The sequence below is a fragment of the Pleurodeles waltl genome, chromosome 1_2 (genome assembly GCF_031143425.1).
Source record: "Pleurodeles waltl isolate 20211129_DDA chromosome 1_2, aPleWal1.hap1.20221129, whole genome shotgun sequence".
In the NCBI taxonomy this organism is placed as follows: Eukaryota; Metazoa; Chordata; class Amphibia; order Caudata; family Salamandridae; genus Pleurodeles; species Pleurodeles waltl.
In genome coordinates this window covers 681,440,368-681,465,899 of record NC_090437.1, presented here as the reverse complement: position 1 = coordinate 681,465,899, position 25,532 = coordinate 681,440,368, and the positions used below count along the sequence as shown (strand labels likewise).

The 25,532-nt window shown below is 44.8% G+C and overlaps 1 protein-coding gene across 3 annotated transcripts in view; it reads right to left on the bottom strand.

Annotated features, from left to right (window-relative positions):
* The window catches only part of ARHGAP10 (Rho GTPase activating protein 10), an 849,665-nt gene that overhangs the window by 5,783 nt on the left and 818,350 nt on the right, over positions 1-25,532 (bottom strand). Inside the window, exon 24 of one of the 3 annotated variants that reach the window (XM_069242630.1) lies at positions 8,917-9,007. The exons of the other annotated variants lie outside the window; for them this stretch is intronic. Within the exon in view, the coding sequence (XP_069098731.1) occupies positions 8,964-9,007 (44 nt within the window). The 3' untranslated portion in view covers positions 8,917-8,963. The remainder of the gene's footprint in view (positions 1-8,916; positions 9,008-25,532) is intronic. 3 annotated transcript variants of the gene reach the window in all.

The window sequence follows — 25,532 nt, the reverse complement described above, 5'->3', positions numbered from 1 at the left end:
CACAGTGAAGTGTGGGGATTCTGCACCTCCCTTTCATTATCCTTTCTAAAGCAATAATCATGGATAAACAAAAGAGCAAGCCTGACCTAGAAACTTTGTCACCTAACACAACAGAAACACAAGCCACACCCTTCACTCCCACTATCAATCAAATGGCAGTACTCAGGAAGAACTAATCAGCAGCCCCTTACCTTGTGGAATTTCTAAAGGTAATCCTGTTTTCATTCTTCCCAGTTCTGTGTCTGGATGTCTACCCTCCAGCAACAGGAATGCAAGCAAAAGCCTTTCAGTTTGGTGGGGAGCACCCTCATCTTGTGCTGGGCCAAACCACAGGTATGCAAAATTGATCCTAATGGCTTTAGTACTCAGGCTCACTCACAACCATAGCTTAACTACCAAGTACGCACTACATGTGTACGCACTTGACATACATGATGCAAGCACGAAGTTCTGCGAATACACACAACATAACTTTACAAATGAGGGGCCTGTATTCCATCTAATTTACTGTAGACAAAAGCCTGTATTAATTTGTGACCGTATTAATTTGTGACCACATCAACATGACAACAACCACAGAATCCTATTTAGTACAAGGGGAATAACTAGCACCTATATCGGAGTATAAATAAAACCCAAGGTGCATTCCCAGAGAAGACAGAAAAAAAATTGAAAGACCCTCATTCTCAACACCAATTATAGCAGAAACAATAGAGATAATTCTCATTATGCATCAATGGGTGCAAGTAAACAACAAAAGGGTATCCGTTCATATTCTAGAGCAAACTACTGTTAAATTAAAAAGAAAATTGTGACAGTCGTGAGAAATTCTGAAAATCCTTATTGCACAATTTTACACTGTGGGTGGCCCCTGCATGTCAGCTATAAATAAGGTTCAGCTAATATGTTCTTGAACAAGACAATCATTAATGTTTTTCCCTATAGTATGGTGTTGCCAAGCAATCAAACACGATTCCTTATTACAGCTTTAAGCATTCATGCTTATCAGACTAAATGGCACCCTTTAGGTCTCTAAAACAGTAAAAGCCTTTCCTAAAAAAACAGCGTGAGAATTGTGCATGAATGGAATCATTATATATGCATGACTCTAAACCACATTGCAATGTACTATCAATTTGCATGACAATTTCAATGATAGTGTGAAGTATCCAATTAACTCAAATTAATGAAAGTGACATCACATATGGAACCAGCAAAATCCCTCATTGAGCTGTATGAGTAGGTTATTTCGAATCACATGACACCAAATTGAAATAGCATGACTGACTACTACTCTTCTACTAAACTAATCACTAATCTCTACTAAGTAAAATGCTACGTCTCCAAAATGCTTCAGTGCCTCATCAGGGACAGCAACAGTGGCAGCTGGTGACCTTTAAGGTAAGCCTTGGCTCGAATTCTAGTGAACGAACCCAACATCTTCTCGGTGGGGTTTAGGGGGTTTTCTCACACTCATGTGCATGTTACTCTTTTATGCATTCTCTCTGAGTCTCCTTCGCCAACATTCCCTCACTCTCATTCATACTTGCAGTTTTTACTCACTTTGAATCACTTAATCACACTGACTCACTTAGTCTCACTCTGATCCACTCAGTTTCACTTAGTCCCAATCACACTCAGTCCCACTTATTCTGTCTCACTCACTGTGACTCCCTCATTCTCACTCCGTGTACCTCACCTTATCTCATTGTGGCCCACTCAGTCTCAATTCTGACTTACTCAGTCTCTCTCATACTCAGTCAGTACAACTCATTCTTACACTCATTCTGTCACGCCGCGAGCCGAACATTCGGCTCGGGATGCGGCTGCGAGCCACGGCAGCAGGACGTGCCACGCCCCTGCCATTTTCTATTTTTATCAAGGCCCCAAATTGGGCATGAGGCCTCAACACATTAAGGGTGTGGACCCTGCTAGTTTTTGCCTCCCTCCACTCTCCATTCACCCCCACTTACCTTCTGCTTCTTTCTTCTTTTCTGTCATCCTCGTTTCTTCCTGTATTTATGTTTTTCTTTCATTGCCATGATCCTTTCTCCTTCCCAGCATGCCTTCCTTCTCCCTGCACGCCTTTGGAACCTTACTTAACATGCTATATTCCCAATCCAATATGGTGTCTTTTACTTCCTGCCGGTCACTTCCTGTCCTTTGGGTATATAAAGTGTGTGATTCCTGTTCTCTTTGCGCTGCAACACTTCTTTGGGTGGTGAACTTCGCTCCTGTTCTTCTGCGTCAGTTATATGTTTTCTGAGCCTGTTCCAGCTTTTTTCATACTCATTTCTGTCTTTTGTTCAGATTTACCTTTTACTTTTTTTTGGCGTTCCGTCCGTCAGCTGCACCATGGCTACCAGAAAGTGTCGCCCCTACTTGGGTCAAGGCAGAACCTATAGGAACCAGTACCTCGCCACATTTCCAGTGGGCCACAGACATAGACGACGAGTAGGTCGTGACAGACTGCAGCACCAAATGAACCAGACTTCGTCAGGCAGAATGGAAGATACTGCAACAGCTGCTGCAGACCCTAACCAGTCCCTACACGTAAGTATTCAACAACAAGCCTAGGGATTGCAACAATTAAGAAATGAAAATGTGGCATTACGACAAACCTTGGCATCCCGAGGTACCGATGTTCCTATTGTCTCTACTACTACACCTTGGTTTTCAGAAAACCCAAACAAGCTGCGAGAATTCCTTGATGCTCTGACTGTCTATTTTGCCTTTAGACCAACTCAATTTTCACAAGATAAAACAAAAGTGGGATATCTCATCAGTGCCTTGTCAGGTCCTGCCTTGGTCTGGGCGACTCCGATAATAGCCTCCAACGACATGGTGCTGTCTGATTATTCAGACTTTGTGAGAAGATTTAAACAAATGTTTGAACGCCCAGGATTGGAAGCATCAGCAGAAGAAGCACTCTGTGATATTCAACAAGGCACTCAAGATGTTCTCCAATACATCACACGCTTCAGACAATTGGCTGCCGAGACAACATGGGTAGAGCGTACTCTGGTAACTCTTTTTCGCAGAGGTTTACGAGAAGACATAAAAGACGAATTAGTACACTCTACCAGAATAGATGATCTTCGAGGTTTGATGGATTTAGCTCTCTCTATAGAATATTGTCTCCAAGAACGTCGTCTAGAAAAAAAAAAGAATAGTGGACCTTCCCAGTCAAGAAACCCACGTATCTTTGTACATCGTCCTGAAGAACCTCGACCTGTATCTAGGGAGACAGAAGGAGAACCTATGCAGGTAGATATTGCTCGGGGTCCACTCTCTACTAGCGAACGTGAAGATAGACGGAGAAGAGGACTGTGCCTATATTGTGGTGCAGCTGGTCATTTGCTCTGCACTTGTCCAGTTCGTCCTATGAAGACCTCGGGAAACGCCCTTTCCCGTCCTCTGTGAGAAGGGAGGGGATGGAATCTTCTGCGATACCTTCCATCAGTTCTTCCAAGGAAGATGCCACTATTCTATTTATGTTACCTGTTATCCTGCAATTACCTGATGTTCGTGAAGAAAGGACCCTGGCATTATTAGATTGTGGAGCTAGTGGCATTTATATGGATATGACCTGGGTTAAAAAACTACAAATTCCACTACTGCCTAAAGACGTTCCAGAACAAGTGCATACTGTAGACAGATCCTTATTATCATCTGGGCCTGTTATTAATACCACGTCAATTCTAGGTCTACACTTTGGGAAACATCAGGAACATGTCTCTTTTGATTTAATTTCCTCCCCCAATCATGCTATAGTCCTAGGAATACCATGGTTCATGAGACACAATCCGTATATTGGGAAACCAGAACCATTTATCTGTCTTCTAAGTTCTGTCATAATCGTTGCTGTGCTTCTGACACCTATTGGTCTCCCAGAAAAATAATAACCTCAGAACCAAATCTAGAACATTCCATAAATTCAGTCCAAGAGTTACCAAGTCAAAAGCTGGAATTTATAGACGTATTTCAAAAACCATCAAAGCCCGTACTACCTCCACACAGAGACTCCGATTGACCATTCTCCTGGAACCTGGAGCAATTGTTCCTATTGGAAGAATGTACTCTCTCATTGAACCAGAAAAAAAAAAGATTCTCAAGGACTATTTTCAAGAAAATCTACAGAGTGGTCTTATTACACCAGCTTCTTCTCATGTCGGGGCTCCCCTCTTTTTCGTACCTAAAAAGACAAAAGATCTTCGTCCCTGTATATCTTCCGTGGATTAATTAAAATCACCATAAAAGATCGATATCCACTACCCCTCATCAAAGACATTTTGGAGGCTGTCAGAGGGGCATAAATGTTCACAGAATTAGATCTTTGTGAAGAATATAATCTTTTCCGTATTAAGGAGGGAGACGAGTGGAAAACTGCCTTTCGGACACCCTTTGGACATTATGAATATAAGGTAATGCCTTTTGGCTTAATGAATGCCCCCTCAGTGTTTCAAAGATTTATGGATTTAATATTCTCCGACTTATTAAATCACACTGTAGTGATTTATTTAGATGATATCCTCATATATTTCAGACGCCCTGAACTTCATCCTATACACGTTAAGCAAGTCTTAAATAGACTTAGGCAACATCAACTCTACTGTAAGCCGGAGAAATGCGAATTTGATAAGACTGACGTGAAATATTTAGGCTATCACATTAATCAAATTGGTATCTCTATGGATCAGGAAAAAGTTCAAGCCATTCTAGATTGGCCATCCCCTTCTTCAATCAAGGAAACTCAATGTTTCTTAGGGCTGGCCAACTTCTACCGTCAGTTTATCCTGGACTTTGCTAAACAAACCAGTCAAATTACACAAACTCTCAAAAAGGAGAGTTTACGAAACGGTTTCATCTGGGCAGACATGGCTGAGACTGCTTTCCAAAACCTAAAACAGGCCTTCACTCAAGCACCCATACTGAGACACCCGGACACCACTAAACAATTCATAGTTGTTACTGACGCCTCAGAAAGAGCTATCGGGGCAGCATTACTACAACAACAAGACAACGATGGATTAGAACATCCAATCTTTTATTTATCCCATGTGCTTTCTGATTCTGAACAAAATTATTCAGTACTGGAATGAGAACTGTAGGCCCTAAAAACAGCCTGTCAGGAGTGGAGACAATTCCTCATGGGTTCAAAAGAACCTTTTGAAGTAGGAACGGACCATCGTAATCTGCAATGCTTATGCAATTTTCAGTGTCGGAACAGTCGACAAGCTTGTTGGGCCTTTTTCTTTAGTCAATAAGATTTCTATATTACCTATATTCCAGGATCTCAAAATATTTTGGCCGATGCCCTATCTCGCTGTTATCCTGACAGTTCTAGTACCTCTTCACAATATCTACTTGAACCAGACAAAATAATTGGGGTAGTCCAAACATTCCTTGATGAAGTACAATCTGAATACTCAAACCTTTCAGAACAAGAATTAAAGGATCTATGTCCCAAAATATGCAAACATAAAGAATACTACTATTACAAGGACACCTTATTTCTACCTACTAAAATAGTGCAAGAAAAGGCACTTCAGATGTGTCATGATTCCCTGGTAGCCGGTCATCGGGGTATTAAAGCCACGCAGGAATTACTTCTCCGCTCTTTTTGGTGGCCTACGTTGAAACAAGACGCAGAAAGATACATGGAATCTTGTCCCATTTGTGCCCAAGTGAAAGTACCCCATACTAGGCTCGCAGGACTACTGCAACAATAACCAGTTCCACCAGCCCCCTGGCATATGATATCAACTGATTTTATGTGCTCATTGCCTCCATCAGAGGGAAACCAAATTATAATGGTGACAATAGATTAATTTACTAAACTGACTCATTTTACTGCCTTGAAGAAATTACCTACCTCACAAGAATTGAGTCAGATCTTTATTCAAAACATTTTTCGTCTCCATGGTCTCCCACAAAGAATTGTGTCAGAGAGGGGACCTCAATACATATCACGGTTCTGGAAACACTTTTGTAAGATCTTGAATATCAGTGTAGCTTTATCATCTGGATTTCATCCCCAAACCAACGGGCAGACTGAACGCCTTAACCAGGGACTTGAGCAATGTCTTCGTTGTTTTTGTAACTCCACTCAGAGCAACTGGAGCACTTACCTTCCCATTGCAGAGTTTTCTTACAATAATACCGCTCACAGTGCCTCCAAAGTCACTCCTTTTTTCTTTTGTATATGGATTCCATCCCACATCTTTTCCTACTACTCCCAAAACCTCCTCTACACTTCCTGCTATCACCTCTCTTTCCAAAAGACTACATAGAATCCAACAGCTTATTCGCTCTAATCTACTAGTCACTAAAAGATACATGAAAAGACTGGCCGATAAGAAACAAAGTGAGGCTCCAGCTTATCATGTCCAAGATAAAGTCTGTCTTTCTTCAAGATTTTTGCCACTGCGTTTTTCCCAAAATAGGTTTAAGCCCAGTTACTACGGACCCTTTTGTATTCTTCAGAAAATTAATCCTGTAACTTTCTGTCTCCGTTTACCTCGAACCTGGAAGATCCATCCAGTCTTTCATGTCTATCAGTTGAAACCCTATACACCTGATCCTTTTTCCCGACATTTCACATGTCCTCCTCCTTTGTTGGTGGATAATGAACCTGAATATGAAGTACAAGAAATATGTGACTCTCGTATATTCCGGAACCATCTCAAGTATCTTAATCATAGGAAAGGCTATCCTCTTAGTGAATGTTCTTGGGAAGAGGCCTCTTCTGTTCACGCCCCTCTTCTGATTCGTCAATTTCTTTGGCTGTTTCCGCACAAACCCAGGGCTCCGGGGAGGGGGGGACCTACTGTTGCGCCGCAAGCCATGGCGTGAGCCGAACATTCGGCTCGGAACGCAGCTGCAGAGGCAGGACGTGCCGCGTCCCTGCCATGTTCTATTTTTATCGAGGCCCCAAATTGGGCATGAGGCCTCGACATGTTAATGGTGCGGCGCGCCCCTGCTAGTTTTTGCCTCCCTCCACTCTCCATTCACCCCCACTTACCTTCTGCTTTTTTCTTCTTTTCTGCCTTACTCGTTTCTTCCTGTATTTATGCCTTTCTTTCTTTTCCATATTCTTTCTCCTACCCAGCATGCCTTCCTTCTCCCTGCATGCCTTTGGAACCTTACTTAACATGGTGACTTTTTCTACAGGTTTTCTATGCTATATTCCCAATCCAATATGGTGTCTTTTACTTCCTGCCGGTCACTTCCTGTTCAATGGGTATATAAGGTGTGTGATTCCTGTTCTCTTTGCACTGCAACACTTCCTTTGGATGGTGATCTTCGCTCCTGTTCTTCTGCGTCAGTTATAGGTTTTCTGAGCCTGTTCCAGCTTTTTTTATTGTCATTTTTGTCTTTTGTTCAGATTTACTTTTTACTTTTTGTTTTTGTTCCTGGAGTTCCTGTTTGAGTTTTTTTTCCCTTTTTGGGGTTTTTCCCCTCGGGGACTCCTTCTGGAGGGCACAGACTGCCTTTGGCGTTCCCTCCGTCAGCAGCACCGTGGCTACCAGAAAGTGTTGCCCCTACTTGGGTCAAGGCAGAACCTATAGGAACCAAGACCTCGCCACATTTCCAGTGGGCCACAGACATAGACAACAAGTAGGTTGTGACACATTCTTACTGAATCAATCACTTTTCTAGTCTCACTTAGTCCCACTTATTCTCTCTCGGGTGTACTAATTTCCACTAAATCTCACTCAGACTCACTTAGCATCATTCATTCTCTCTCACTCTATCTCACTGACTCTTGCTCATTTCTAATCACCCATTCTGACTCACTCAGCCCCAGTCGTTCTGACTCATTCACTCACTGTAATCTGGTTTCATTCTGACTCATTCGGTCTCCCTCCACCTTACTCAGTACCACTCATCTGCATTCAACACATGGACTCACCAAGCCTCACTCATTCTTACTCAGTTACACTTAGTCTCACTCAGACTCACCTAGTCTCAATCATTCACCCTCATTCGGACTCAATCTCACTCTGACTTAATCTGCCTCACTGATTCTCAGTCTCAATCATTCTGACTCACTCAGTCACAATCACTGTAAATTCTACCTCACTCACATTAATTTTCCCTTATACTCAGTCTCCCTATCACTTATTCTCACTCACTCCGGCTCACTTCTTCATTGATTCTTTCTCGCACACACACTTAAGAGATGCTCACACATACACATGCTCTCCCTCACAGACACACTTTTTAACTTATGATGTTGCCTGTGCAGGTCCTGTTGGGACTCCTGCTTCTTCATGCTTCAACCAGCACTGGAATATGAAACTTAAATCTTGAACATGCGCAGACACCAGGTTTCAGTCTCTGCTCTTTCACCCTCTGATGAGTTGGGAATGGGTAGGGTGACATACTGATTGGCGTGTAGCCACAGATTCTGCAAGGCTTAAGATTGCAGCACCCTTGGTCAGTACCTTAGCTGTGATGCTTTATTAGGGACAGATTGTGGACGCACTTGAGACGTGCCATGGCTGGGATTTCACCAGGGGTTTCTTTATTATTATTTATTAGTATTGTGACATACACAACCCTGGTTAATATACTACAAAGATGGAAAAAGTAGTTATAACAGTTCAGTTTGTTCCTCCAAACCTAATAATTTTAGTTTATCTATCCACTCGTCTTTTACTCCCCCACTGGGTCATGCTATACAGGCCACTGGGATCTGCAGCCAATATGTACCTTCTTGATGCAAACTTAGATTCATACTCAGAATTAATATTTCCAGTTGTTCCTTAAAGACAGCAAGATCTGGGATCTCAACGAGTGTCTGGAATTCTTTTTGGAGTACACAAGCTTCCTTCTTAGTCTTAGGCATCACAAGGTACATTAGAGTCTCTCAGGCTGCCACATCTTCTGGTCCTTGCCCGCAATCCTCACCTGCTCACTGAATAATCAAATCAGTGGTTGCGTTCTTCTTTGAGCAGTCACATGTCAGAAGGCCGCTTCCTGCTGAGCTCGCCTTCAATGACTGCGAAGTCAGGAGTAAACATAGCAGTGTATTACCACTGGTGTCCATGGGCAGTTACACAACATACAGTTTCAAAATTCAACATGCTAATTTTAAAAATATTGCTGAACGGTTATGCTGCAATGTGCTTAATTGTCATCCAGTCAAAAAGAAAATATTGTTCCATCCTTTAAAGGATACCTACACCATCCTCAAAAGAGGACAGTGTCCAGATCCTCTCTTGTAGAGTGTACTGTCACAAATTACCACTTTACAAAACTATTGCCGTATAAGAACAGTTCATATTACCACATTTTAAGTTTGCCTCAACTGCAATTGAAACATTAGCTAATCCTGGCCAAATAAACTTCACAATAACTAAATCTGTTCCAAAGTGCATTTAGGTTTTTCCATCATAGTTTATGTCAGGTTCAGCTAATGCTCACTGCAATCCCAGCTTACACATCTTGCATTTGCACCTTATTGCATACATGCGGTACTCATTAACATTGCTGAAAACATTAATTCAATCTATGTAGTTTATTTTTTCAGAACTTGCTTCAATGATTCAAGGAAATGGCAAATTGAAAGGTGTGTGGAGGTACTAACAGTGGACTCCACAGCATTTTGCCAAAGGAAAACGAAGTAATTACTGTAATGAAGGGAAACACTCTTCCCTTGCATCGCTTTTGTTTAAAAAAAGAAAATCCCTCTGCTATTGTTGACAGCCCAGGAATAAAGAAAAAGAAACAGGAACCTAATCTGTCACCCCCTTCTCCCACCTGTCCAAGACATATCCGTTGGTCCTTTCACTCCTGGCGCCAGAAAGCACTGTCTGGTCCTCTATTTTCCCTGCAGCCCACTAGCTCCTGCTCGCCTTACCTTAGCTTTGCTAGGAACTCCCGTACACTCACTCTGAAGGGCTTCCCCATGAACCTTCTCTACCACGCCCCATTCCTTCAGGCCCTCTGATCATCTATTGCTCAAACATTGGACCCTCCTCTCTCCTGACCAGCCTCCTATTTGTGGTATATCAAAACCTCAACTAGGATTGCAGGTGATCCCTCCACTTCCCCTAAAAAATATGCACCGCACCATCCAAGGAGGAAATGAAACCAGCCAGGTTAAAAAAGAGAACGCTATTCCACAAAAGACAATCAAAATATGCAAATAATTAATCTCTGCTAATGTAATACATGACAGCAGAGCAGCCTAAAAGACTCAAGTCTTCATTAGCAATTATTAAGAAGGTGGTCATTCACTTAAGGGGGAACTAGTTGAAAAGTTGAGACATGTCACTATAAAAAGATCGTTAGGATCTGGTTGGCTTCCTAAAGTATATGGAGCAATAATCGCTCCACCTACAAGCTCACAAATCATGGATTCAGCACTGGAAATGGAGCTGGGCACTAAGGTTATCAGTTAAAACTTCAAGCGACAACTCAGGAACACCCAGAGCAGATCAAAAGTTCCACAAATTATGAATAACAATTTAGTAAATCTAGTTCAGATGAGATTTCAGTGGTAAGATTGCAACGTTTGTTCTACTGAGAACAGTTCTCAACTTCTTGTTGCAGATTCCTTACCTTAGAATAAATACCTGAGCCATACCATCCTTGGTGGTGGGCTGCGAACTAACATCACACCAAAAAGTCCTGCAGGACCGAACAGCCAAAGTAGCTGTCTCTGCGGAACTGACTGTCCAGACAGTAATTCTTGCTGAATGTATGCAAAGATGCCCACTTTGAATCCAGGCAGATATCCAGGACTGGAACTCCACGTGCTAATGCTGTGGTAGCAGCAGTTGCTCTGGTTAAATAAGTGCGCAAACCCTCAAAGGGTTTCCTTTTTCGCCAAAGTCTAGCACATCTCGATGCAGAGGACTACCCATTGCGAGATGGTCCTCTACTGCACCACCCTTCCTTTCTTTGCATCCACATAACCCAGAAAGAGTTGTTCGTCCACCCGGAAATCTTTGGTACGGTTTAAGTAGAACGCCAACGCACTTTCTGGATCCAGATGGTGGAGGCTCTCCTCCTCATGAGAGGGATGTGGGGGTGTGTAAAAAGTAGGCAAGGTGATTGATTGGCCTACGTGAAAAGGTGTCCCCACTTTGGGAAGGAAGGAAGCCCTAGTACGGAACACCATCTTGTCGGGATGTACTGCTAGGAATGGTGGCTTCAAAGAGAACCTGGATCTCACGTACTCTGTGAGAAGAGGTGATGGCAATCAAGAAGGCAGTTTTAAGGGTCAAGAGCCGTAGAGGACAGCTATAGAGCAGCTTGAAAGGAGCATACATGAGGTATATGTGAGGACTAAGTTCAAATACTACTGGGGTATTATGAAAAGTGTAGGAGGAAACATAAGTGTGAGGCCTTTGAGAAACCTCCCAACAATGGGAGATATGAACAGAGAAGGTTGGTTTGGTAGCCTTAAAAAGCAGTGATAGCAGACAAATATCCCTCGAGGGTACCCAGGGCAGAGCCCTGCTGGGCAAGAGAGAATAAAGAGGAGAACCTCTGAGAGCAGCGCAGAGAGGGGGGAATCAACAAACTTGTTGATACACCATGCCACAAATTTCTTCCAACGACAGGCATACACTGTTTTGGTGGAGGGATGCCTGGCTGCCAAGGTGACATTACAGACTTCGGGTGGAAGGACAAAAGCCGTCAACTGCCGCTGCTCAATCTCCAGGCATGGAGGCAGAGACTGGACAGGTTCAGGCAAATGATGTCTCCTGCTGCTGCAACAGAAGATCCTCCTGAAGGGGCAGTCTGATCGGAGGATCGATGGCCATGCTTAACAGCTCAGAATACCAGACTTTTTGTGACGAGTTGGGAGCCACCAATATTACTTGTGCCCGGTCGTAAGTGATCTTCCATCAACGGTGGCCACCGTTGATGGAACCGATCTGCCCAGTGTGTCTGTCATATCCACTCCAGAACGAATCATGAACTTTGCTGCTTATCTACCGTCTGTAATGGCTTGGGAACTCAAGGCAGCATTTGCGCAACCGTATCCCAGAAAGTTTGAGAATAGCAGCCCAAATGGCATGTGGTGTTCACGGACCGCAGCGCTAGACTGACAGAAGAAAACATCTTCTTCCCCAAGTTGTCCAGTCTTATTGATTCCTTGTTCGGGGGAGCGGGTAGGGATGCGCCAGAGGATGACGAAGCCTGCATGACATGGCTCTCAGGTGTAGGGTGTTGGGTTAGGAACGTTTGGTTGGTCGGTCCAGGTCGATGGCCAAGGGCAACTGTCCTATTCACAGGAGCCCCTGTGCTGGGTCTGGACCAGGTACCCAAAAGGACGTCCATAAGGGCTTACTTGAAGGGAAGGAGTTGTTCCGAGCTGGAGGCCCCAGGCTGAAGCACCTCGGTCAGGAGGTTAGTCCTGACCTCCACAGAAGGAATTTCAAGGTCCAAAACCTCAGCCACCCTTCTCACCACCATTGAGTATGACCCTCCCTCCTCCATTGCCACGGTAGAGGCAGAAAGCATGCCAGAGTCAGTGGAGGTGTCCAACCCACTGGTGTCACCCAAATCTTGAACCCAGTCCTTGTCAAGCTGGTATTCTAGAGGGTCCAGTGACCCCTCTACACCATCTCCATATCCATACCCATAGCAATAGGTGTCAGGATCTGCTCTGGGCCCAGGAGAGCCTATGGAAAACTGAATCAGCATCGAGCGACACCGTTCTGGCTCTGGGCCGTGTGGGATTAGTATAGGGTCGATGTCTATTGTGGGCCAATCGACGCCGGGTGCATAGACGTCTGACCTGATGCCGGGGAAGGTCACATTGGCACAACCAGCGTCGGGACGGATCCAGAAGCGGATCCAGAGGTGCCCTACAGAGTCGGGCCGAAGCCAATGACTTGGAACCGAAGGGGGCCCTTACCGACTCCCCTGGCCCAAAGGCACCAAGGGTGGGTCGGTCTGGCCAAATATGAGGCGCGTGGCCTCATAAAATTCTTTAAGTTGGGCAGGGGTGGCACCAGCTCCTGGAAAGTCAGGAAGACGCAGAGCGGGCTCAGACGGAAGCTCCGAAGATGGAGGCTTGGAAAGTCAACGCTCTTCCCGCATCACGTCGTCCGAGTGACACGGTGAAGTCGGACAACATTTGGCCTTCTTCGACTTCTTCTTGTGACCCAAATGTCCTGATAACTTGGACAATGAAGAGTGGTGATGACTCTGTGACTGGTCTCCTGACCTTTCTCTTGAACGAGACCAGGAACGATGCAGAGTTGAGTGCCGGGCTGCCACGAGCTTCAAAGCCTTCGGGTTCATGGCCACTCAGAGCACAACTTCGGGTCATGGTGGCACTCCAGACACCAGAGGCACACGAGGTGTGGATCCTTCACTGACATAATTTGGTGACAGGAGTCGCAGGACATCCCTCAACGCATCCAAAAGTGTTAAAAAAAACGAATCGACAAAAGTGTCACAGTTAGTCAAAAAATGACTGTGGTAGCTTCTCTTTGGATCTGCACGTAGGCTTAGACAGAAAAAAGAGAACTGACGTCAGCGTGCCGGAGTGGCGCCTATATACGACCACAACGTCATCATGGTGACCACGTTGTCAACAACCGATGCCACATAACGGCACGCAGGAGTATTGCTCAAAGAAAAATCTCCAGATCCAGTCTGACACCTGGGGGAAATTCTAAGGTAGGGAATCTGCAACTAGAAGTCTCGATCATATATTAAGGTGTGGTGTTTAATAGCTTACTTCCTTAAACAGGTCCTGGCTTCCTGAGAGTTAGTCAAAACAAGCCCAACATGTGAAAAGAGAAGTACATATGCCCCACAAATTCTAGATAGGGTAGAAATATAAACACATCAAAATGTGCCCACTCTGTCCCCATCAAGATGGAGTAATACATTTGTATCCCAAGTACATTCTGCAAGGATACGAGGGACCAATACAGGGAGTCAAATCACTGATTTCACCGAACCTCATGAAACAATCTACAAGCTCACAATAAACATGAGCCTGCACCAATGTCACAAGCACAGTCAAACGGAAATATGCAAACACTAATGGCACGACAAACAAGTTACTTAACTTTGGTAATGCTCTTTCTGGTGGATACTCTAATTGCAGGTTCCTTACCCTTAGAATATTCTACCGGGCCCAGGCTGCAACTGAAAGCTTTTTCAGCAATAATTCTGTGTGCCCTGTGACTCCACCTGGGCTCTTGTAGTACCTCGGAAATGATGGAGCAGAGAGGAATATAAGCACGCTGACCACTAACATCAGTTTCTTGCTCGACTGTTTCCATGCCCAGAGCATAAAACAAGTGTCAGGTTCAGTGTGCAGACCATTTTTAAATGGCCACTTTACAGACTAGGAAAGTAGCAGGGCAGTGAGAAATCTGCAGTCAGATAGAGTACCGACCAGAATCAGGATTCCTGAAGCTAGGTAACTTGTTCTTTTGAAAGACACTTTAAACTGAAGATTCCTCTTCTTTAGAATAGATGTTTAGGGCCAGGTGTGCTCCACTATGAGGCAAGGTGGATACTGGGAAGTTATGGTGAGCTCAGACAAGTACATTCTGCTGACCATGATGTCTGTTCTGTGGCTTGGTGATCTTCAGGAGGGCACAGGAGACAGCACTTTCTGAACCAGGTAATGAAAGGGTCAGATAAAAGCACTACATTTACTAATGATCATTGTTGCAATGTGTTTATCAACTTGAGTGATGATGCAGCATAAAGGCCAGACCAACTTTGGAACGAAGGAACCAGGTTCAAGGCTCAGCATTGGCGCTCAACAACCAGTGAGTCTGGGCAAAGTGAATATAAAAAATATATATGTGTCCTTGTGTAATGTAACTGGTGCCCATGTAAAGAACTCCAATGGGTCGAGTTTGCGTAAAACAACAGCCACAAAATAAAACACATCTGCCTTCTTATATATAAAGTTGGAGTGTTTTTACACAACAGGTTTATGTGTGTAGGTTATGAATGATGTAAAATGATTTGCATATATAAAAGTGTATCAATACTTCATAGAACCGAATATACTGCTGTAGTAGGTACACATGTCGTTTCAGCTTTGCAAGTGTTTATCGCACCTACAGTGGGCAGTATACAAAAGAGCTTTCTCAATGGTCTTGTTAAATGCTGATTTGCTTAAAAGTCGCACTGCTTGGCGGTTGCTTGTAAAGCAGTCTTAAGCACCAGTTGCTTTTTGAGGTGAGGCAAGTACCTGCACCCTCTTAAGTGTCTGTGATCTATTTTGTAAGTTGAAGTGCTGTAGAAAGACTGTTAAATGCCACATTACTTTACACTAAAATTGAATTTCTTTTTTCTTTTCACAAGTTTACATCCACCTGCTGCTGGAAATTACCTTTCTGCAGGGTTATCCCCAGCCTTTTTGCCTTCCTCCTCTTTTTCTGACCTCATTTTTGCTGGCTTTAGGACTCTGCACACTTTACCACTGCTAATCAGTGCTTAAGTGCATATGCTCTCTCCCTTTAAACATGGTGACATTGGCTCATACCCAATTGTACTATTTAATTTACTTATAAGTCCCTAGTAGAGTGCACTATATGTGCCCAGGGCCTGTAGAATAAATGCTACTAGTGGGCCTGCAGCACTGGTTGTGCCACCCACTTAAGTAGTTCCTTAACCTTGTCTCAGGCCTACCATTACAACGCCTGTGTGTGCAGTTTCACTGCAAATTCGACTTGGCATTTAAAAGTACTTGCCAAGCCTAAACTCCCCTTTTTCTACACATAAGACACCCCTAAGTTATCCCCTAGGTAACCCATAGGGCAGGGTGCTGTGTAGGCAAACGGCAGGACATGTACCTGTGTAGTTTACATGTCCTAGTGGTGTAAAACTCCTAAATACGTGTTTACACTGCTGTGAGGCCTGCTCCCTTCATAGGCTAACATTGGGGCTGCCCTAATACATTGTTTTGAGTGGTAGCTGCTGATCTGAAAGGAATAGGAAGGTCATATTTAGTATGGCCAGAATGGTGATACAAAATCCTACTTACTGGTGAAGTTGGATTTTACATTACTGTTTTAAGAAATGCTACTTTTAGAAAGTGAGTATTTCTGTACACTTAAATCCTTCTGTGCCTTCCAATTCACGTCTGGCTAGGTTTAGTTGACAGCTCCTTTGTGCATTCACTCAGACACACCCCAAACACAGGATTCTCAGCCTCACTTGCATACATCTGCATTTTGAATGGGTCTTCCTGGGCTGGGAGGGTGGAGGGCTTGACACTTGTATATCAAAAGACAATAGCCTGCCCTCACACAAAGGACTGCCACACCCCCTACTGTGACCATGTTAGACAGGATGGAACTGAAAGGGGACCTTGTGCACTTCTAAGCCACTCTTTGAAGTCTCCCCCACTTCAAAGGCACATTTGGGTATTTAAGCAGGGTCTCTGACCCTACCAATTTAGACACTTCTTGGGGTAAACGCTCTACCTCACAGACACTTCTGGACAAGAAACCTGCTGGTGAAGAATCCCTGAACCAGGCCTGCCAAGAGGAACTTCCTGGCTGCCCAAAGGACTCACTGGGACTGCTTTTCTGACAAGGACTGCTGTCTTGCTGTTGCCCTGCTGCCTTGCAGCTCTCTGGCTGTACAGCTGACCTGGCTGTACAGCTGACCCGGGACGACGCAGCCCGACTTGCAGAGAGGAATCGACGCAGCGCCTGCTGTGCGCGAGAAATTTCCACGCAACGCCCACTGGAATGACGCAGCACTTGTGACTTCGCCCCGCAAGCCCAGGATTCCACGCATAGTCTCCGGGCGCCAGAGAAACCCACCACCCGAAGAGGAACCAAGTCTGCGCGCCGGAAATCGACGCAAAGCCTTCCTGTGCGTGGAAAATAACAAAATAAGTTGATGTGCGAAGGGGCGAAACCGACGCACACCTCCCCGTTTTCCACACATCGCATCCTCTGCGGTCCTTTGCGGAGATTTTGAACACGAACCAGGTACTTTGTGCTTGCAAGAGACCTTTATTGTTTTTAAGAGACATTTACTTGTTTTGCAAAGACTTAAGACACTTTATATCACTTTTACAGTGATATCTCAACATCTACTTATTGCATTTTAATCGTTTTGACCCGCATCCTATCAGATAAATATTATATATTTTTCTAAGCACTGTGTGGTGTATTTTTGTGGTGCTTTATGGTGGTGTTGTACGATTTATTGCACAAATACTTTACACATTGCCTTTTAAGTTAAGCCTGATTGCTCAGTGCCAAGCTACCAGAGGGTGGGCACAGGATAATTTGGATTGTGTGTGACTTACCCTGACTAGAGTGAGGGTCCTTGCTTGGACAGGGTGTAACCTGACTGCCAACCAAAGACCCCATATCTAACACATGCTATATTTCTAAATCCATGCATGACAAATTGACCCTGACAAACTTAACTTTTTCCCACCTTTATCTGTATTGAATGCCCCTCTCCTTTCTTTCTACATGCCTCTTGTGTACATAGACTAATCTGCATCACATGCCTGTCTTAAAATCTCTTTCTTTGAAACCACATCAGTGCAACCTAACAATATCTATTCATTCCATGAACCATTTGTTTGTCACATAACCCCAAAGTTATTCATGTGCCACAAGGAAACATGAACAAATGTATGGTATGGTTTATTTGGAAGCACAGGACTAATCCCAGAAATGGATTGACCACTAGCTGTGGGCTCTCTGGTAGAGTGCTAATCATTGTAAAGTGCTTCAACAGCTCATCAGGGTGCATATGTGTTGCATACATGCAAATTTAATTCAGTTCAATACCAAAGCAGTACCACCCAAAGGTGGCAGGTCTAGAAGTGGACTCGGGTCAAATAGTATTGCAGAACTGTGCAGGTGAAATGTCCTTCCTACCGGACCTGGTTGTGAAGGCAGTAGTGCTTTGTAAACGTATGCACCAAAGCCCACATCGCAGCCTGTCCCAGATGTCAAGGACAGGCACTCTTGTAAGCCAATGCAGTGGTAGCAGCCTGAACCCTGGTGGAATGCACTCTTAGTCCTTCTGGAGACTGCTCTTTGGCTGTTATGTAGCAGAACTTAATACCGAGAACAATTAATCTGGACAGAGTCCATTTCTGCACAGTTTTCCCATTTTTTGCTGAGGGAAATACAGAAACAGTAGATCATCCACACTGTGTTCCTTGGTACTATCTATGTAAAAAAGGAACCAACTGATAGACTCCCCACCTCTTTCGAGGGGTGAGAAGGAGCAAGAAAACAGAGAGTGATGGCTTTCTCAGTATGTTAACAGCTCATGACGTTTGGCAAGAAGACTATTAGAGTCCTCTGCACCAGCTTGTCCAGAAAGGTGTCCAGTGGTTTCTCTGCCAGTGCCTGATATTCACTCATGCCACAAGCTAAACTGATTGCAATGTTGAAGACAATCTTTAAGGTCAGAAGAAGCAACAAGAAGCTGTGCATCAGCTCTGACCAAGTTAAGGTCCACTGTGGCAACACAAACATTTTGTTAGGGAACATGGGTTAAACCTGTAAGAAACTGCATCACAAAAGGTGATTTAAACACAAGCAGTTGGTTCTGCAAACGTAAAAAGGCCAAAAGGCCTGAAAAAACATTTAGTAGTGCCTACTGCAAGGCCTTGCTTGGCCAAATGCCACAATAAGGCAGCAAATTTAGTGAAGAGTCTGACAGCAGGGATAACATCCGCAACTAAGGGTGCAGATCAAACAATGTCAACTGCCACCGCTCAAACTCCTTGAATGGAGATGCAGATTGTGCAGTTTTGTGCAAAGGCCCCTGCTCCAATGATGCGACAGAAGATCCTATTGAAACAGTAGCATGATCGGAGGGCAGATGCTCATGCCCAGAAGTTCCGAGTACCACACTCTCCTGGCTCAAACCAAGGCCATTAAGATGGCTTGGGACAGTCGTTCCTGACCTTTTACAGAACACAGAGCAGGGAGGGCAGGAAGGCGTACAGGAGTCCTGTGTTCCATTCCAGCTGGGAAGCGTCTTAGTGAGTCTCTTCATGGAAACACAAACGTGTGAAAAGTTTGACACTGCTCAAGCTGGACTGTTGTAAAAAGATCAAACCAGGGATCTCCCCATTGTCGGAAGATGCTCTGCACCTACTTGAAACAGACACCATTTATGATCTGCCAGATGCAGCCTGCTGAGCTATTCTACCCTGGTAATCAATGACCACACCAGATGGCTAACAAAGGAAAATGCCCTGACACACCAGTGCAGAGATTGTAATTGTAATTGTAATTGTAATCGTATTTATATAGCGCTTACTACCCCTGACGAGGCGTCGAAGCGCTTTTCGATGAGTAGCACGCTACTCCGGTACCCAACAAGAATTAGTGATGGATTAGTATAATTTAAATAAGGAGTACAGTTTTAGTATTATTATGAGTTAATTTGAGTTGCGGATATGAGAGTTTGTTAGTTAGATTGACTGGAGTAATGGAGGGGTGGAGGAGGAAAGAAATCCAGAAGTGTTAGTTGGGAGTTTATCCTTCATTCAGAGCTGATGCACAGATGTGATATTCTCCATTAAAACCGGCACTTACTGAACAGCAGGAAGGCTTCCAATGCCAAAGGAATGGCCCTCACCTCCAACAGACATATGTACCCGAGATTCGTTGGAGAACAAAGTCCTCTGACCTTCACCTCCCACAGATGAGATCCCCAACACAGTAGTGATGCATTTGTTACCACAGTCAGCTCTGGGCAGAGAAAAGGAGAGAGACCTGCCACCGATCAAACTGCTGTTGAGCAGCCACCACTGCAAATCATGTGTAGTTTCCTCAGAAATCTGAATGGCATTAGACAGGTTTCCTTGGTGCTGCTGGGCACATTGTAAATTCTAATTCAATTGCAAAGCCCTTACATGCAATCTGGCATAGTCTACAACAAGGATGCAGAATGCTAAAAGGCCAAAAAGCCTCAGAACTGCTCTTACAGAGATCGAGGACTACGGCTGAAACATAGGGATCACAGATGGACCGTTCTGGATTTGTTGCAACTGATGGAAGGCCCTGAACTGTACCGTATCCAGGACAGCTTCAATTAAAGGAAGCTTCTGCGAAGGAGTCAGGAGCGACTTCATCTCCTTGATAATGAACCCCAGTGTCATCTGGAAGTGATCAACCCCTGACTGTGGCAAGCTTCTATTCAACATCCAGTCATCAAGGTAGGGGAAAACAGGTACACTGACCTCCGAAGATGGGTGGTGACCACTCCTATCACTTTCATGAACACCTTAGGGGCACTGGTGAGCCCGAAGGGGATCACTACAAACTGAAAATGCTCTTGAACCACAGGTAATGTCTGTGGGACTGCAGGACAGGTTTATGAAAATACATATCCTGCAGGTCCAAGGACACAATCCAGCCACTCAGGTCCAAAGAAGATGCAATCTGGGCCAGAATGATCATTTTGAATTCTTCCTTTCACAGGAAAGCCTTCAGTGGACAAAGATTTAAGATGAGCTGAAGGACCCCATTGTCCTTTGGCACAAGTAAGTAGCAAGAATAGAAACCCTCCCATATTCATGGAGAGTAACACTCCCACCTCTAGCAACAAATTAGACAGGTACTCCTCTAAAATTCACTCTTGGGGGGAGATTTGGTGGCACAGAAAAAAAGGGCAGGGCACAGCCATGCTGAACAATTTGAAGGATTCATCTGCTGAACATGATGGATCACCACACTGGCAGAAAGTTCTGGATCCTGCCTACCACAAAGTAGTGGTGTGCCACTAACAGCAAGCTAAAGCGACTTGGTGACTGCTGTCGCAAGGGAACAGGACTGAGGGCTGGTGTCCTTCCTGGTCTGAATGATGTCTACCAGATCCATGTCCCCAGAAGTGAAAGGACTGGGGTAACTGTAGCAATGGCTAGGGAGACAGATGATGCATATACACAAGTTCCCTACAGTAGCCTCAGAATTTCCTAAATTGGTGAGGTAACTGTTGGACAAGTGTCAAAAGACCTAGACAGCATGGTGTGGTATTACTTTAATTAAAAAAACAATTCCAAGGCAGAATCTGCTTTTTTCACTGAACAGGCATGAGACATCAAAAGGTACATCCATGTAAGAGGCCTCTACATCTTCAGAGAATCCTGTGGAGTGCATCCATGAATGGCGGAGGAGCACCACACTGTTATTAACAGCCCTTGCAAACAATCAGTAGTATCAAAACCAGCGCAAATCACATATTTGCCCTCTCCTTGACCATTCTGAATACTTTGACCCAGTGAGGCCCTAAGGTCTTCCGAGGTCACTGGCAAGATCTAGCTGGACGTGTCCCAGAGGACATCAATACATTGGTCCAATAAACAAACTGTGCTGACCAACCTCAATGCCATCAAAAACAATGGGGTTGCGCTGTGTCTCTCAGAACCTGGGTAAACAATGTGTTCTGTCGGGTGTCCCAATTTCTAAGCGTGAAAAATCAGTGTTGAGGTATCTCACCTATATGAGAAGATCAATAAATGTTCTTAAAGGCAAAGACGCATGGTAATAACGCAAGTGACAGACAAAAACGTATCTTTTCATGGCATTTGTAAAATGCATAGAACAAATATTGCACACCTAAAAACTCTGCTTTTCGTGGCATTTGGAAACATAATTTCATGAATATGCAAACAGAAACTTCTCTCTGCTGACATATTGTATGGAGCTTCGAAGGAGTTTTTATGCAATACAAAATCTTAGCAGAAATGACAGTTGCAAGTTGATGGTACGTCATACAATCTTTTCATGATCAAATATTCATAACGAAGCATGGTAATATTCACAATGAAGCATGGTAATAATTTACATAGACACAAAAACGTATCTTTTCAGGGCATTTGTGAAACGTCTAGAACAAACATTGCACACATAAAAATTCTGCTTTTTGTGGCATTTGAAAACAACATTTCACGAGCATGCAAAGATCCTAACAGAAACTTATCTCTGCTGACATATTTTATGGGGCTTCCAAGGAAAAACATTGTTTGTGTTCTTGACAGCCTTATAGGAAAGATAGAAAAAAGACAAATGTGTGCATTATTTAGATATATGACTGAATATACTAAATATGTTTAGGTGTTGTGTATTTTATGTATTTGTTTTTCTTGAGGTGTGTAAAACAATGGTCAGCGTGGGCCCACACTTACCCATTGCTTTGAAGAACATTTATTGATCTTCTCATATAGGTGAGATAATTCAACAATGATTTTCCAGGCAAAGGATAGTGAAAGAGAACATTTGTTTTACAAATGCCTCAATCCTCTTACACTTCTAATCTTGGGGAGATGCAGGGAATGAACTGGGGTTCACTTTGCTGGTTGAAGCCTGGCCAACCAGATTATCTGGAGTAGGATGCTCAGTGAGGAAATCAGGGCCACCAGTCGCATGGCCTGCGTTGTCTGGTCACCTACCTATTCACACGTGGGCAAGAAGAGGGCTTTGACCAGGTGCCTATTAAATTGTCTATGAGGCCTCATTGAACAGGAGCAAGAGCTGAGATGTGGCTAGTCCTGGCTGTAAGGTTTCTGTAGGAACATTTATTGTAACCTCAACAGAGGGCAGTTGTCGGTCCAAGACCTCAACTGCATGTTGAAGTAGCATTACAAATGATACAATCCGCTTCCACTGAAAGTCCAACTGGAGAGTTCAACCCTGTATCAGGGGAAGTATCAAGCTCACTGGCCTCTTGTGAGTCTATGCAAAAATATCATTGTCATAATGAGGTCACTGTCATAATGAGACCTTCAAAATGAGACCCTGTAAGCAAGCCAGCTGGTTCACCCTGGAACTCAGTGTGTCAAAACGCAGGTGCAAACAACTCAAAAGAAGATGGTGCTCCAGCAGGAACCACACCAACCAAGCCACCTTCTAATCAGCCCTAAACAACTACCACTGCCAGATCAAAGCCGATAAAAAGGAGGCCTTGTCCCACTGGACCAAGACCACGCTGACCAGGCCAAGGATCTCTTCACCAGTCCGCCAAGGAAACCTCTATCCTCTCCGCACAGGAACTCTGCAATGCCCTCGCCAACCACTTCCACTACAAGATAGAAACCATCCATAGAAACTTCGACCCCCAACCCTCTGAACTCCACAACATCCCATCAACCACCACTGCCGACCACACACTCACTGCTTGCGGACAACTCAGAACAGTACACACAGCCACAATAATGATCTCCATCCACTCAGGAGCACAAATTGACCCCTGCTCCCATCAGCTTTTCAATCTCGGAAGAAACAAGATACGCCGCTAGCTCACCTTCATCTACAATGCCTCCCTAACCACAGCCACCTTTCCCGAAACCTGGAAACACGCAGAGGTCAGACCTGTCTTCAAGAAACCCTCTGCAGACCCCAACAAGCTCCACAACTAGCACCCAATCTCTATGCTCCCATCCCCTGCCAAAGTCCTGGAGAAGACCATCAGCCTCCAACTCACTGAACACCTGGATAGAAACAACCTACTGCACCAATCCCAATTGGGCTTCAGAGCCAACCACAGCACTGAGATAGCCCTGATCGCTGCAACAGACGACATCTGTACCCTACTCAACAGAGGATAATCAGCTACCCTGATCATTCTGGACTTCTCCGCAGCCTTCAACAACCTCCCACCACACACTCATCAACAGTTGACGCCAGATTGGAATCACAGACAATGCGCTCAGATGGATTGCATTCTTTCTCAGAGAGCACACCAAGAGCGTCAGCCTCCTTCCCTTCACCTCACAAGCCAAGCACACCATCTGCTGCATCCCGCATGGCTCATCCCTCAGACCAACCCTCTTCAACGTCTACATGACACCACTCGCAGACATCGTCAGGTCGCACAACATCAACACCATCTCCTATGCCGATGCTATGAAACTCGTCCTCTCGCTCTAAGCCAACACTACCCTGAAGAAGTCCAACTTCCACATCATATGAAGAACATACGAAGACCTATGACGAACATATCTACCTGGATCAGGGACAACCCAAAGACCATGCCCGCAATCTTGGCATCATCCTCAACAGCAAAACTCTCCTTCAGGTGTCAAGTCAATACTGTCTTCTCAGCATACTTCTGCACGCTTCGAATTCTCAGCAAGGTTTTCAAGTGGCTCCCCTCAATACCAGGAAGACAGTGACGCAAGCCCTTAGCACCAGCCGACTGGACTATGGCAACTCATGCAATGCAGGCATCATCACCAAACTCCTGAAAAGAGATCGCAGCCCCCAGACTTATCCTCAACCTGCACAGGAGAACCCACATACCCCACCACCTGAAGGACCTCCAATGGCTCCTGATCCAGAAGAGATGCCAGTTCAAACTCCTGACCCACGTCTACAAAGCCCTCCACTACCAAGGACCCGCCTACTTGAACCACCGTTGTAGTACCACCAACCTCCCAGGACTCTCAGATTCGCACAATACGTCCTCACACAGATACCTTGTCTATGCTGCTGCAGCTCTGGAGGACGTTCCTTGTCCCATTTTCCTGCCAAAGCCTGGAATTCTCTAATCCTTCACATCCCACCGCACCCTTGCTGACCCACTTCAGGAAAGGGCTCAAGACCTGGCTCTTCCACTAATATCTGCGAGTGCCTGGGTACCCTCTCGGGTGATAAGCTGTGCTCTACAAGTACAACCTGATTGATTGGTAAATCATCCCCACCATGACCGTCTCTGGGTGGTGGCAACTTTTGGCCAGAATGAGAGCCAAAAAGATAATGGAGCATCTGATGACGTGTCTTCTCTAGTAGCAGCATAAGATCAGAATCAGGCTGTATGGTGACTGGTTGTGCTTTAGTAATTCCACAGCATGAAATCCATAAGGATCAAGCTGAAGTTGGCTCAGGTCAGACATCGGAACAAGCACTGGATCCTCCTCCAGCACCAAAGGTACTGGCATTGATGAGGAAGGGACTGCTGCGGGTCCTGGGACAAGAGTGGAAGTCGATATGAAGCTCATGATGGGTCCAAGGGTGCTTAGACAGCACTGAGGATAGCTCCACTAGTGGTAACCTGACTGAGGGCCCCTGCAAATACTTGTGGCCCAAAGGCTCACCAGAGGGTGCTGGAAGAGTAAGAAATATCTGCAACATGGTCCTCCTTAAAGGATTTGATCTGCTGTTGCATCGCCAATGGCCAGAGGAATTTGGAGCAGTTACCAACTGAACAATTGACTCCACAACCAGAGATCAACAGAAAGACTGACTGACATTGTCCCACCCTCGTACCTTACCTTCGATAGAGAGTGGCGGGATGAGGTCAAGTCCTGGTTTGTTTTCTTGTGTTTAGGTTTGGACTTAAACTTCCTGAAAGACTGTAGCTGTGTAGGTGGCCTCAGGAGCGAGCCCATGTCCTCAACTTCTAGCTGGACTTGCATCAGGCTGTCTTCTTTGGTTCAGCAACATACAGCTTTGCTTCTCGATCCTAGGTAGCCTCTGGGTGCATGAAGGGTTCACTTATTGCATGACTGACTCCACACCGAAACATCAGAGAGACACCTCATGAACGTTTGTGACTGACATCTGTTTTTTATGGTCAAAGCATGGTTT